Source organism: Pelecanus crispus, chromosome 1, assembly GCF_030463565.1.
Source record: "Pelecanus crispus isolate bPelCri1 chromosome 1, bPelCri1.pri, whole genome shotgun sequence".
NCBI classification, from domain to species: Eukaryota; Metazoa; Chordata; class Aves; order Pelecaniformes; family Pelecanidae; genus Pelecanus; species Pelecanus crispus.
This window is the reverse complement of record NC_134643.1, coordinates 57,158,930-57,173,252: the sequence shown is the minus strand read 5'-3', so window position 1 is coordinate 57,173,252 and position 14,323 is coordinate 57,158,930. Positions and strand designations below refer to the sequence as shown.

The following is a 14,323-nucleotide window of genomic DNA, read 5'->3' as shown; positions in this document are numbered from 1 at the left end:
AAAGACAGCCTGGTCGATGGTCAGCCTGGACTTCCCTTCTGGAGCTTAAAAAAAAAAAAAAAAAGTGCTAGGTTAGGGCTGTGCTGGTGGGATCGTGATGGGGTGGGAGAGGGAGGGTTTTGGTTTTATTTTGTGGGGTTTTTTTTAACTTTCCCCAGGTTTAGCTTTATTAGCCCCCTTGCTTGTTCTCAGGCGCTGCAGCAGAAATCTGTCTAATTGTGGTTTTTGCAACTGTGCCTGGGGCTGTTGGGAAGCGCTGCCCTGACCTGGAGACCCCATCCCTGCTGGGGGGAGAAGCCCACAAGCCCAAGGCATAGAGAAGTGACACATCCAATGTATGTCCTCAGGGGCATCTTGTTCCCTTCCCAAACGTCTCTGCAGAAGGAAGCCTTTGGCGGGGGCAGAGGATCTGCTCAAGCCTTGCCCCGCGGGGCTGTTGGGGTCTGGGGCTATTCCCGAGAGGCGGGGGAAGGCACCAGCTTTCCTAGAAGCCCCCTAGACCCAACTTACAGAGGTGCTCTGGGAGTATCGCTTGGGGCCAGCACTACCCAGCAAATTTCTCTACAGTTTTTATACAGGTTTTTTTATAGGAGTGTTTGTGGCTTTACAAAAACATAGGGAACGATGCGGCAGATTTCCCTTCCTCTCCACTTCATGCGCCTCCTTCCTGTGATAGCTGCCTCTGGTTTTTGGCAGGGGGCTGGGTGTGTGGCAGCCCACAACAAGCAGAGCCTCCTAGAAGGCTGGGGGGTCCCTGGTCATCTGGTGCTGGGTGGCAGCAGAGGTGGACGTGCGGCGCCCTGCACTTGGCGTGAAGGGTACATGCTTCTCTGGTGCCTTTTTGTTGATGCAGAAACAATTTTTAGAAACAGGGTTTTTACTTTACTCAATTTCCAGTCCCAGAACGTGTCTTCGGCTGTTTTCCCTTCCTTTCTCCAACTGCTCAATAGCTCCTAAGCTCCTGCAGGGACTGGGAGGCACTGGTTCAGGGTGCAAGTCTCCCAGCCCTGTTACTGTCGCTATTCAGAGCGGTTTGACTTGCAGGTGTTAAATCGCCTGTGACTTTCCAAGGGTGGCGGGGGGGGGGCATGGACTGGGGACAGGGAGAGAACGGTTTGCCCTCTTTCCCTCTGCCTTTCTTGTTGCGTCTCTCCAGAGAAGTGCAAAGCGGTTGCCCTCTCAGACATGCAAATGTGGAAACCAGCCTTTGGCAGGCAGGCATCGCTGTTTCTCCCTGTGCGTAGCTGGTGTGTGCTCCGTGTCGGCAGCTAGAAGCATTTACATACGGGCAGCAGCCCAGCCCAGTCCTGTCCTGTCCCACTTAGGCCTGTACAGCCTGACGACTGTTGCAAAATCAGAACTCGGGCTGTTTTGCAAGAAGCTTCTACATGTATCCAGCTTTTGCAGAGGGGCATAAGAGCTTGAGCTCCTTCCAAAATGAGGGGAAAAAGATGGGAGCTTGTCTCGCTTTGCACGGGGTCTTTTGGCATCTGGGAGGGGGATTTCATGTGCTGCAGGAACTGAACACAAGTGATGCTAGTCCTAGCGTTGCCTGGCTTCAACAAGATGGAAAGTGGGGTCAGGAGAAGACAGTCTCACAGCAAAGCCTGTTCTCAGTGGCCCTGGGCTGTAGCTGCGAACAAATCGTGGGGGACCAGAAGATGCTTCCCTCCCTCCCTTTATTTGGAGAATAGCTGGTGGACGCCCAGCTGCAATGGCCGGCAGCCTGTGCTTCTCACCCTCCTGGCAGGCAGGCGGGTGCCTTGCTTCCCAGTGTCAGCACTTGGACACTTTGAGGGGGGAGAGGTTGGTTGCTCTTGCGTGTCTTCGATCAGTGTAGGGGATGCTCTGGTGGCAGCCACTTCTGCTTTGAGCAGGTATCCTAAGTGTGCAGAACAGCTCTGGGGTTTGGGTGGGTTTTGATTGCCCGTCCCAAGTTTCCTAGCTCATCAGTGATCCTATTTTGGGGGGTGGATCACATCTTCCTCCTTTTTCTCCTCTTAAGTGGCTCTCGCACTTTTTTCCCAGTCGTGGGTTTTTCCTAAAATACAGAAACTTCTTACCTGTGGCAACCTCCAAGTTACTTCACATTTCTCCAGATCTGCATCCAACACGCGGGAAGTTTTGTGTTTTAGTAAAAGAGGAAGCGAGACTTTCGGAAAACGGAGATGCTGAGGGTTCACTTTGTTACTAACGGTGGACTGAGTCCTGGGGGATGGGCTGCAGGGAGTCCTGGCTGGGCTGGAAGGCTGCTGGGTTGAAACCCTGGTAGCTAATGGCGTGATCTGCAGAGGGTCTGGGGCTTCTACAGAGTAGAACAGGTACTCCTACAGAGTACTGCTGGTACCTCTCTCCCCTCCAGAGCAAGGGATTTTTGTCCTGTTTTTTTCTACACTGTTCATAAATTTGCTGCCCACCTGTCCCCACAACTTTTTTTTATATGTGTGTATATATACTGTAACTTGTTTGTGGGCGGGAGGAAATCGTTTTATGGATTATGTGAAGAAAGCCTATTTATCCATGTGGAGTTCAGAATAGGGATGCTTTGTGAAAGGAGCTGCAACTGGTGGGGGGGAAGGTTCCCCAGGGAACATACCTGCTGTCCAAAACCCTGTTCCAGGGCTCGTGAGCATCTGTTACCTAATAAAGGTGAACATTACCACCACCTCCTGCCTGCCCTCTTTCTCTCAGCCCTCTTCATCCCACCCTGCAGCTGCTCTTAAGCATAGGTGAGCCTGAAATGTCCTTCAGAGCTATCCAACCACACAAGCTGTCAGTCCTTTGGCCAGATAACCTGGAAAACGGAGCTTGCGCGGCTTGCAAGGGAAGATGGTCCCTTGGTGGAGCAAGCGGGGCGTCTCTGTGCTCCTTTGGAGGCAACCCAAGAGGCTGGTGGCTTGCGCAGAGCCAAGCGAGGTAGAGCTGGGCCAGAAGCCTGCAATTTTAGGAGCATCTATATGGGAGGAAAGCTTTTACCTGACCTTGCTTGGAACAATGTCCTTTTGCTCCATCTCTTCCTTTCTTTGCTCCCCCTGGTAAAACTGTCAGAACAATTAAACTTCAGCCAGGGGAGACCTGTTTGGTTTTCATGTGGCTGCTCGAAGGCTTTTGCAGTTGGCCCGGGAAGCTGGCTTTGCACTCTGCTGCCCATGGGGAGGGGCTGGGGTGGGATTTTGGGAGTAGTGAGGGGGTTCCCCCAGCCAATCCATACCGAGGCCATACAGTTTAATGTCTTTATTGACAAGGTGGAGGCTGTGGGGAAGGGGAGGCTGGGGAGGAAAAGAGGCTGCTTGGGTTCTGCCGGCAGTGCCGGGGTGGTGCTTTTGAGTCCATTGCTCTTCCCCTGCCTGCTCATGGGGGCTAGGTGGGGGTGCCTGGCCCCAGCAGGATGTGCCCCCGCTAATCCCTGGGGGATGTGGTCTGCCCAGCATCGGCCCCCCCCATCCCCTGAGCAGCGCACTGCTCTGCCAACGTGCCCCCGGCTCGGCCTCTTCATGGGGTGGGCTGAGAACGGCTGAAACTTGTTGCCTGGATGAGAGGGACGGCCTGGCCCACGCTGCCTCCTCCATGGTGAAGTGCCGCCGGCAGCCCCCATCCCCGGGAGAGGCAGGACCTCTCCCGCCATGGCCTGCCGTCGCGGTTGACGTAGGCCCCACGCTGCTTTGCTCCGTCGGCGGGCGGCCCGCGGGGGAGGCCGCCAGCGACGCTCGGGCGAGGGGGCAGCCCCGCTCCCCGATGGCGCCGGCCGTCAGACGGTGACCTCGGTCTTGCTGTTGGTGGCGAGGTGCCGGGGGGGCTGGCTGTACAGCGGGGCGGCGGCGCCGAAGGCCTCGGCTGGCCCCTCGGGGCGCAGGGTGGCCAGGCCGGGCCGGCGGGGGCCACGGGGGGGGCCCCCCTCCCAGACCCCCGGGAAGGCCGGGCCCCCCGGCAGCTTGGGGCCCTTGGCCTTGGGGCAGCCCTCGGGTAGCGCCGGGGCCTCGGCGGGCGGGAAGGGCGCGGGGGGCGCCTCCGGCCCCCCAAACCGCCTGTAGAAGTCCTCGGGGGCGCTCTCTGTGGGGACAGGGGTGCGGCGTCACCCCCGCGGGGACACCCCCCTCCGCCGGCACGGGGGGAGAGCGGCTGGGGGGTGTGGGGGACCCTGGGTGCTGGGGAGTGGGGGGATCTTGGCCAGGGATTGGCTGGGGAGTGCTGTAGGGTTTGGGGAGATCCTGGGCTCTGATTGGGTGGCAGTGCTGCAAGCCTGGGGGGGATCCTGGGCGCTGATTGGCTGGGGAGTGCAGTGGGTCCATGTGGGATCCTGGGTGCTGATTGGCCAGGGAGTGCAGTGGGACCATGTGGGATCCTGGGTGCTGATTGGCCAGGGAGTGCAGTGGGACCATGTGGGATCCTGGGTGCTGATTGGCCGGGGACTGCAGTGGGACCATGTGGGATCCTGGGTGCTGATTGGCCGGGGAGTGCAATGGGTCCATGTGGGATCCTGGGCACTGATTGGCAGGGGAATGCAATGGGACCATGTGGGATCCTGGGCGCTGATTGGCTGGGGAGTGCAATGGGTCTATGTGGGATCCTGGGCGCTGATTGGCCAGGGAGTGCAGTGGGACCATGTGGGATCCTGGGCGCTGATTGGCTGGGCAGGGCAGCAGGTCGGTGGGGCAGCGGGGGAGCTGCAGAGCCTCTGCCATGAGCAGCCACCCCAGGAGCCCAGGGGACTGGGGTGCTTGTCCTGCCTGTGCCCCTCTGCGAGCCCCTCTCCCCACCCATCTGTGGGGTCCACGGGGCGCATCCCCCCCCCAGCCGCCCTCCCGGCCCACCCGGCAGCAACACTCACCTCCAGCCTTGAGGGTGGCGTAGGCGGCGTAGGCGGGGGCTGGCAGGGCCAGGCTGCTGGCCAGTGGCAGGCGCTTGCCGTGGCCGTGGGGCCGCCCCAGCGGAGGGGCAATGACCACTGTGTTGTTCAAGGGCGGCTTGTCTGGGGGGGCAGAGGCAGGCGGATGGGGGGCTCAGCTGCGGGCAGCGCCCTCCCGCTGCCTTTATTCACCCAAGGGAACTTATTTTTCCCCACCGTGCCAGCGCCTTACCTGTGCTGTTCCTGGGGGGGGCCCGGGCCAGCCCCTCACCCAGCGGGACCTGCACGCCCCCCATGAGGCCATCCATGTGCTCGGAGGGGCCATGGCCCGGCTGCTTCAGCAGGTCCGTCAGCGTCCTGGGGAGGGGGCAAAGGGTTGTTAGGGCGATACCCCGCTCCCCTGGCCCCACCAATGCCTCCCAGCCCTGAACCCCCCTCTTTGGAGGCAGAGCCGGGCAGCCTGAGGCTAGGAAATGGCCACTGGGAGCAAGGAGCGCACCCAGGATCACAACCCAGCTTTTGCACAGGGGCCGGCGAGCCCCGCCCCCAACAGTGAATTGGGGTCAAGCTGGGCTGAGCCCTCCTGGGGCCAGGAGCATCAGCAGGTGAGGGCGACAAGGGAGACGCATGGCTTGGAGCAGGCTGCAAGGTACGACGAACTGAGCTGGAGGAACCCGAACTCATGGCAGCTGGAGCATCACTTTGGGGATGCTCCCCTGGAGTGAGAGCCTGGTGGAGGGTGGGGAGAGGAGGTGACACCTCCACTCGTCCCTTCAAAGCAGAGAAGACCCTGAGGAAGGGATTAGAGAGGCCACTTGCGCCTCTTCGGGGAGGAGGATGAACAAGTGGTGGCCTCCAGCACACACGCTGTCCGTGTGTAATGCCCTCCTTATAAGTAACAGCATTAAACATTAAACACCATTACATAAGATCAAGCCCTATTTTGTTTAACATTCATGGACAGAGATGCTGCAGTCCCACCGCGGCGCACCGGTGGTGCCGGAGCAGGGCATGCCCACACAGTGTTGCCGCCTTCGGCAGCAAGTCCCAGAGCAGGATGGGATAATCCTGCTGGCACGGGGCTTTGCGATGAGGAGACCCACCATTCCCCCTGCAAAGACTGGCCCTGCGTGACTGCAAGGGTGCAGGGGTGTCCACTTGGGGCTTTTTTTTGGCTCCCTAATCCCCGGCTCACTGTCAGCATGCCTCATGCCTCAGAGGCTCTGGCTGGCTCATAGATGCACACCGGGAGCTGCAGCAGGAGCTCACAGTTAGCAAGTAGCTGGACGATAAAACAGCAGATTAAACTCAACATGCATAAATGCAAATCGGAGAGGAAGCAGGAATTATCCTGACTTGGTGGATGTGTCAGCTCATGGCTCTGAGCGCTCAAAAGCCCATCGAACCCAGTGCGGGGAACTGCCAGGGAAGGCAGCGAGAACGGTGGGGAAAGCAATGCATTATGCCTGGGGGTGCAGATGCTCGAGGGAACCCGAGGGCTGTTCCCGGGACATGTTCCCTCCCAGTTTAGATCCAGTCAACATCACAGGGCGATGGCAAGAACAAAGCTACAAGGGAGGGTCACTTGCCCTTTGGGTTCATTTCACATTCTTGGAGAGCTCTGGGAAACAACCCCCCGGCATCACTTAATCTCCAAATGGGCCAACAGGGCCCTCATGGAGCTGAACAAATTGAAATGAGGGAGGAACAACCCCTGGCATCAGTATATACAAGGGACTGACCAGCTGGAAGGCAGCTTGGCAGAAAAGGGCCTGGGGATCCTGGTGGACACCAAGTTGACCATGAGCTGGCAATGTGTCCTTGGGGCAAAGGCAGTGAATGGTCTCCTAGCTGCATTGGGCAAAGCATTGCCAGCAGGTCTGAGGGAGGTGATCCTTCCCCTCTGCTCGGCACTGGTGAGGCCACACCTGGAGTGCTGGCTCCACCTCTGGGCTCCCCAATACAGGAGAGACGTGGGCATACTGGAGAGAGTCCAGCAAAGGGCCACAAAGATGATGAAGGAACCGGAGCATCTCTCCTGTGAGGAGAGGCTGAGAGAGCTGGGACTGTTCAGCCTGGAGAAGAGAAGGCTCAGGGGGATCTTATCAATGTATGTGAATACCTGAAGGGAGGGTGCAACGAGGACAGTGCCAGGCTGACAAGAGGTGATGGGTGCAAACCAAAACACAGGATATTCTGTTTAAACAGAAGAAACAACCTTTTTTCCTGTGGGGGTGGTCAAATGCTGGACCAGGCTGCCAGAGGACACTATGGTACCTCCATCCTGCAGCTATTCAAACCCCGCACCTCCCCAGGAGCCCTCCTGCAGCCGACTGAGCCCAGCTCCAGGCCCAGCCAGGCTCCTTTGGCCATGGGTGCTGCACCCAGAGAAGCTCTGGGCACAAGCCTGGGCGGGCTGCAGGCTGTGCCCAGGCAGGGAAGGGGAGAGGCAGGTCCCCCGAGGCCATGGGTGCGGGCTGTCAACCCAGGGAGCTGCTGCCCCATCAGCTCCCACCTTCCCCGGGGTGCACTGCTCGCCGGCCCCCTCCCCACCGGCCGCTGCCTGTTCTTGCCTGTGCCTGGGGCCCAGCGCTCAAACAGGCTTGTTTCACCAGGAAGTTCAATGCGATTTGACCTATTTTTTTTATTTTTTTTTTTTTTTTCCCCCCTCGGGTCTATTTATGAAGCTCGAGCAATCCTTTATCTGTAACTTCCTCTCCAGATAAACCCATCAGTGCTCTTTCTCATAAGCCTGCCCTCCACACCGACCGCCTGGGGTGTGTGGATGATAACAATTAACAACAATGGCACAAGCAGCTCTTAATGAGCTATTTTGCTGAGGTGAGAAGCATGCATGAGCCCTCAGTGCCGGGAACACCCAGACTCACCCCCCAACTCTTGTACCACCAGCTGTGCCACCAGGGGCTGCACCCCTCTCCCCATCCCTGTCCCCAAGGCAGTGTGGTGCAGGGGGAGGTGGACCTGAAGGGTGACACCATTGCTGAGGAGCTGCTGTATCACCGTACGTGTTTTGGGGGTTTTATGAGCTCCAGCCTGGTCCCGTGGCTGGGGGGCTTAGGGAAGGTCAGGCCACCCCACATCTAGGGGGTCACCCAGCAGTCTGTGTCACCAAGACGTCTCCAGGGTGCACGTGGAGGTGGGGAACACAGGGCAGATGCTGCTTTAAACCTGCGCTGCTCATCTGCAACAACAAAACACTAACGAGCGACACCACGGAGGCCTCCATCCACCACCGTGGCCATGGATGCTGAGCACGGGAGGCCATGTGTGAAGGTCACTTGCCACCCAGCTTGCCTGAGCACAGACTCGCCTTTGCGGGTGTACAGCCACCTCCATGGCAAGCCTGGTCATGCCAATGGGTGCAACAAAGGTCCCCCAAACCAGCTTGGTCCCTGAGACCAAGCAAAGAGGCAGATCCAGGAGCAGCGACAACAGAGGCCAAGACAGCCCCACGGCAGGGGCTGGCAGGCAGCGCTTGGTGCTCCCGAGCCACGAAACGGAGGTGCCCATGTGGGAGCAGGACCTGCTTTTGGGAGGCCCAAGCCCCACACCTGGCAAGCCCAACAGGAGAGTGGCTGCAAGTCCTGGGCAAGGGGACAGGGAACAATGAGCGGAGACAGGAGCAGAGCTGCCAGAGGGGACGAGAGACGACAGAGTGATGGGAGAAGTGACATTGCCCCAAGCTGAAGTGAACCCTTGGAGGAGATGCAGAAGGTGGCAGCCGCCAGCCAAGCAGGGCGGCGAGGTTTGGAGCAGAGGCACGGTGGTGGAGGAGACATACAGCATACGGTGGCTGCAGTGGGCTGGCACCCTGGCTGGCCATGCCACCTCTGTGCCCAGCGAGAGCGTCACCTTCACCTCCCCAGGGGGGGACATTTCCCATGGCTTACGGTGCATCTGCTCGGGGCAGGGGTGCTCGTCCATGCAACTGAGCAGTGCAGGCACCGCGGGACACCCGCCCGGTGGGGCTGGGACACTCGGGGATGCTCAGGAAGGCTTGGGGGTAGCAAGGTGCTTCCGCAAAACTGGAGTTGCAGCGGGAGGGAAATGGAGCTTGGGCAAAGCATTGGGCAGTGGGAGTGAGCCCGCCTGGCCAGACATCGTGTCCAGGCTGGGGACAGGGGTCTGGGTCTCCCTCCCTGCCAGAGCTGGGTCCCCTCTCTCGTCCCCCGGAGAGCCAGGGCAGCACGTGACGACTCACCATGCTGCCTGCAAACACCTTTTCTAGGTCTTCACCACCACTTGCTACCGTGGGCATTGACCGCAGGCATGGCCATGGACTGGAGACTTGGCAGAGAAACACCTGGCGCAGTCAATTGCGCAGCGGGGCCGGGTTTTTGGGACCCCAGATAGCACGGGGGAACCCAGAGAGTGAAAAGCCAGCATCGGGGGCTCAGCTACTGTGGCTGCCAGGGCACCTGCTCCCACTGGCTGTTTTGCTCCGCTCCCGCATCCCTGCTGCCCCCCAGGAGGCTGCTCCTCGCCCAACTGTTCCCATAGGGATGTTCACCCCAGCCATAACCTGCAATCCCCCCCCCTCCAGGAGGTTTCAGGGAGAGGTCCGGGGTGCATGCCTGCTCTCCTGCGATGGGCACAGCCGGATCCTGGCGGCCCCCAAGGACCCGACGTCCCCGGAAATCCGGGGCCTGGAGAAAAACACGGGCAGGTGTTCCTGACTCAACGCAGGGTTTGGCCAGGCTGAGCGAGTGCCGGGGACGGGCGCCAAGTGTGAGCTGAGCAGAAAGGAGAGGGGTTTGCGGGAGCCGCCATAAGGCCCTGCGGGAGGAAGGCGGATGGGGAGGGAAGGACACATCAGGCAGCTGCAGCCGCTCCGGCGCCTGCTCCCCTGGGTGGACCAGCAGCCAAAGCCGGGAGGAGATGTGTTGGAGGCGGCCGAGGCGTGGGGGACTCAGGGCAAGCTGGATGAGGGCTCATGTGTCTCTATCTGGGATAAGCTGGGATAAGGGTTTATTATCCTTTTTCTGGGATAAGGGTTTCTGCACCTGGTCGCTCTTCCTGGGCTCGGACCAGGATGAGGACCGTGACAAACGATGTCTGGAGGTGCAGAAGTGGTTGACCTTGCCCCCCCACGCCAAGTGGGAAGCCTGCAAGCAGTGGTGGGAGCTATCCCGGGGCAGCAGGCAGTGCTCCCCAGGAGCGGAAAAACCCCGGTGGGAGGGAGGGAGGGAGGGATGGGAATGGAAACCAAGCCGGCTGTGCAACAGGGAGCTGGCCCAAGGCCACAATGCGGTGCCCGAGGAGCAAATAAGAAGCTCCTACCTGAGGCGCTGGGAGGGAGGCGAGGTGGCACTGCCCGTGCCGTGGGCCATGCATGGGTACGGGGACAAGGCAGCTAGAAATAGCCCCACTCTCTCAGAGGTGCTGCGACAAAACATATTGCCCAGGCAGACGGGGCGCACAGCGGCATGGAGGCGACAGCATCCCTTTTCGGATGCCCGTGCCATGTACCCAGCCCCTGGCACCGTCTCCATCAGCCCAGCATCCGGGAGGCCGTGCCGGCCTGCTGCCTTGCCCGGTGCTCTGTACCCGATGCACCACTCCTGCCCTGCCGTGGCTTGCCAGTCACTGTTCCCGTGGAACTGGAGACGCTCGTGACTTATGCAGAAGGACACAGGGCATGGGAGATGGCGAGACCTCTCCTAACTTCTGCAGTGATGGAGGTGCCCTTCTGATTTTGTCCCACAAAGACGGGCGAGGAAAACTCGCCTTCTCCCAGTCCATAAGCCAGTGCCCAAAAGATCTGTGGCTTTGGGGAGAAAAGACAACCCATCTCCCCGAACTCATCAGGAAAGATCAGACTTGCACAGGTGAGAAGGGGGGGGACATGGGGAAACACACGGCTCCAGAGGCACAGAATTGAGGCTACCTGCAGAAACCACCACCTCGCTGAGTGGCAGCAGTCCCGCCGGCGCTTGGTGATGGGAGAAGGCAAGAACTGCTAGCAGGGGATGAGGACCCAGGTCCTGGTGTCCCAGGGGCCAACCCCTCCCCAAGTGCAGTATCTCCTTCCCAGGAGATCAGGGCGGGGGAGACCAAAAAAAGAAGCGGTGGTGGGCGAGTGGAAGGGGAGGCAGGGAGGCTGGCAGAGGCTGTATTGATCCTGTCAAGGTGCCAGGGCTTCCTCAGGCGATGCTGGGGGGGAGGTGCAGGCTCGCAGCAGCACCCAGCCAGGCTCCCTGCCAACGAGGGGCTGCAGCATGGATCCTCCCCAAAACTGCCTCGCGTGGCTCAGGAGGGCCCTGTGACCCCCACCTGTGCCCAGATATGACCATCCTCCAAGCAGTGGGGGTCAGCCTCTGCTCTCCTGGGTGGGTGCAAGGAGTGGGGTGGGTCTGGGGTGGGGTGCAGCATGTCCAGAGTTGGGGTGCAGCACCCAGTGGCTGCCCAAGCCCCAGGTGGGCAGGGGGAGGCGGGCGCCCCAGGGGAAAGAGAGAGGGTGTCTGTGCTGAGGGGGTGCAATCAGGGCAGCTCCCTGATCATCCCGGTGAAATAATTTCCTCCAGCCCTGCGCTTTTTTTTTTTTTTAAGCTAAAATCCCTGAACAAAATGGCATAAAAATGGGTTTATCGCCAGGCTCAATGTCCTTGCTGGGAAGACATGAAGTAGAGCAGCTCAGCCCCTGGCCCCTCTCTCTGCCCCAGCAACCCTCACTGCATCCCCCCTCCATCCCTCTCCCTTCGATTCAGGGCACCCATGGCACGACCACAGCACAACCACCTTGGTGAACCTGCCCTGGCTCCACTCCTGTGTGTGTGTACACACGCGTGTGCACACATGTGCATCGCGTGCGCGCCGGGGGGAGGCTGAGGAGGGACAGCTCTGAGTCAGAGCCGCAGCGGCAGGGCTGCGCTGGGGAGGCTGGAGCTGCTGGCAGCCGCTCTGAAGTGTTAAACTCATTGAATGTGATCAGTAAAAAAAAAAAATTAAAAAAAAAGGAGGGAGAAGGAAAAACCTACCTAAGTGGAGGAGCTGCACAACATGACACCAAGGGGAAAGCAAGGCAGCGGAGCCATGGCTGGGGCTGGGGCCAGCGGCCCTGGCCCTCCCTTGCCTGCACGTCCTGCCTTGCCCTGCCCAGCCCTGCCCCTCCCCACCCAGGCCAGGGGGGGCCACCTGCCCCTCCTGCCTGTCCCCATGTGCCCCATCGTCGGGCACACGACCCCGCTGCCCCCAGGGAAGCTGGATGTGCACCCTGCGGGGCTGAGGCCGGGCCGCTCGTGACACCTCAGTGCTGGGAGCTGGGGGAGGCCGTGCGGCAAGGGGCCAAAACGGGGTGAAAAGAGTGTATCTGGAGGCAGGACTGGTGCAGGAGGGAGAGGGGAAGATGCACCGACAGCCACAGGAGCTGGGTGGGAGCAGGGGGAGGTGCAGGGGGTCCCCAACATGGAAGTGTACCTGAAACCCTGATCTTCCCCCCTCCAGCCCCGCGCTCAGCCCCAGGAGTGGGCTGAAAAGCCAGGGGCAGGAGCCGCAGGGCACAGGGCCGGGGGGGACGCTGCCCAACTTTCCACTGGAGGCTGAGCCCCAGAGGGTGTGCAGCCCAATATCCCCCTGCAAGGGCGATGCCCCACTCCTGTGCACAGAGGCAGGCACCCGTGCACAGCCATGCACACACACACGCGTGTGTGCACATGTACACACACACACACACACCCCCCCCAAGGAGGCACAGCAGCCACGGCGGAGCTGTTTTCTTCGTCTCTTCTCCCCCCACGCTGCCAGTGAGGCTGAGGCCAAGGCGACTGCGGTCCCGAGTCACCCCACACACAGTCAGACCCGGTCTCGCCTCCCCTGCACACTGGGAACCACGGATTTGGTTTTGGGGTGGGGGGAAGCCACGTCCTATAGCTCGCATGTCACCCACCCCACTGGCTGGTGGGGATGGCTCTCCTGAGCCAGGGACAGGCCTCCTCAAGGGACAGAGCAGGTCATTTTGAGAGGGGACGGGTGTACGATCACCCCTTCTCGTGGAGGCTGTCCTGGCTGGCAGCCCTCCCTGCCAGGACAGGTTGGGGGGCTGCAGCCAACCCACCCCCCCGGTGGCTCAGCATGCCGGCACTGGAGTTTTGGGGACCACCTCACCCTCTTGGCAGCCCCAGGGCAAAGCCGAGGCTCACCCTACGCAAGGGGCTGGGGACGTGGGCTGCCACCCATGGGGGGATCGAGCGGAGCGGGTGGGGGGGCCGGACCCCTTTACCTGGAGACGGTCATCTCCGTCTGGGGACCCTGTGCCTTCTCCAGGCCCAGCTTGGTGAAGATGCCCACCAGCACCATGATGGCCACCACGCCGCAGATGATGTAGACGATCATGTTGGTCTTGTCGCGAGTGGGATCCTCGGGGGTCTCGTCCACCCGGGTGGGCGGCTGGCCCGTGTTGACCCAATTGGGGGTGTCATAGTTGGAGCAGCCGCTCTGGTCCAGCCGCCCGGGCTTGAACTGGCAGCAGAAGCGGTACCCGCAGGTCCCGCAGCAGTACTGGTAGATGCCGGCGTTGCAGTTGAACGGAGGGTCCCACTGCCCCATCACGTCGTAGTAACCGCGGCAGCGGTCCCCCCCCGGCGGTGCCGCCCCGGTGGGCGCGGGGGCCGCGGTCTCCGCCGCCGGTGCCTGGCTGCCGTTCCCGCTCTCACCGGGCCCCCCGGTGCTGGCCTCGCCGCTCCACACCCGGCCCGGCTCCAGCAGCACCAGGCAGCAGATACCCACGACGTAGCTCGGCTCCATCCGCCCGCGGCTCCGGGGGGCCATCCGGGCGAGGGGGGCGAGTTAGAGCCGCTCGCCCGGGACCGGCCGCATGGCCGCCCAAGAGCCCCCCGCGGCGGAGAAACGGGCCGGGGGCAGGCAAAAAAAAGGGGGGGAAAAAAGAAGTGTGGGGGGGAAAAAGTGCGAGGGGACGGACCCCCTTCCCCGCTTCTCCCCAGATCGGCCGACGGGCAGAAATTCAGAGCGGGAGGCGAGGCGGGCGGCGGGGGAGAGCCGCCACCTCCCGCCGGCCGGGGAGGGGAGGCGGCGGCGGGCGGCGGGCGGCGGCGGGCGGGCGGGGGGCCGGCGGCCGCCCCATCCCCGCTCCTCTGCCGGCACCGCGCTGTGCGGAGGAGAGAGAAAAAGAAAACCGGGAAAACAGCGAAAGCCCTTCGCACCAGGGCGGGAGAAGCAGAAGGAGGAGGAGGAAGAGGGCGGGGGGAGGGAGCCGGCGCGGCCAGCGAGGCGCGGGGGGCTCGGCTCCCCCGCCGCCTGCCAGCCTCCCGAGGAAACCGGAGAAGGTCCTTCACCGAGCGGGTCCTTCACCGAGTCCTCTGCCAGGCTCCCCGCCGCCACCGGGCGGCAGGACGCCCGCCCTCCCCGTCGGGCTGCCGCCGCAGGCGCTCGGCCACGCGTGGCACCCGCCCCACGCTGCCCCCCTGCCCCCCAAGCACCCCCCCCCCCCCCCCCGCAGCG

At 61.5% G+C, this 14,323-nt stretch overlaps 1 protein-coding gene across 1 annotated transcript; it reads right to left on the bottom strand.

Annotated features, from left to right (window-relative positions):
• Nucleotides 1-3,748: 3,748 nt before the first annotated feature.
• SHISA8 (shisa family member 8) lies at nt 3,749-13,633 on the bottom strand. The gene is made up of 4 exons (XM_075727777.1): nt 13,086-13,633; nt 5,079-5,203; nt 4,829-4,969; nt 3,749-4,050 (listed from the first exon to the last, which is right to left on the bottom strand). The coding sequence occupies exons 1-4, from the start codon at nt 13,631-13,633 to the stop codon at nt 3,749-3,751; spliced, it is 1,116 nt and encodes a 371-aa protein (XP_075583892.1).
• Nucleotides 13,634-14,323: the final 690 nt, after the last annotated feature.

Excerpts from the sequence above, each read along its gene's own strand:
- SHISA8 (XM_075727777.1), bottom strand. The coding sequence starts at position 13,633 with ATGGCCCCCCGGAGCCGCGGGCGGATGGAGCCGAGCTACGTCGTGGGT. Across the intron at positions 4,970-5,078 it reads CCCCCCCAGGAACAGCACAG|ACAAGCCGCCCTTGAACAAC; the intron begins GTAAGGCGCTGG and ends CTGCCCCCCCAG. Across the intron at positions 4,051-4,828 it reads CGCCACCCTCAAGGCTGGAG|AGAGCGCCCCCGAGGACTTC; the intron begins GTGAGTGTTGCT and ends CTGTCCCCACAG.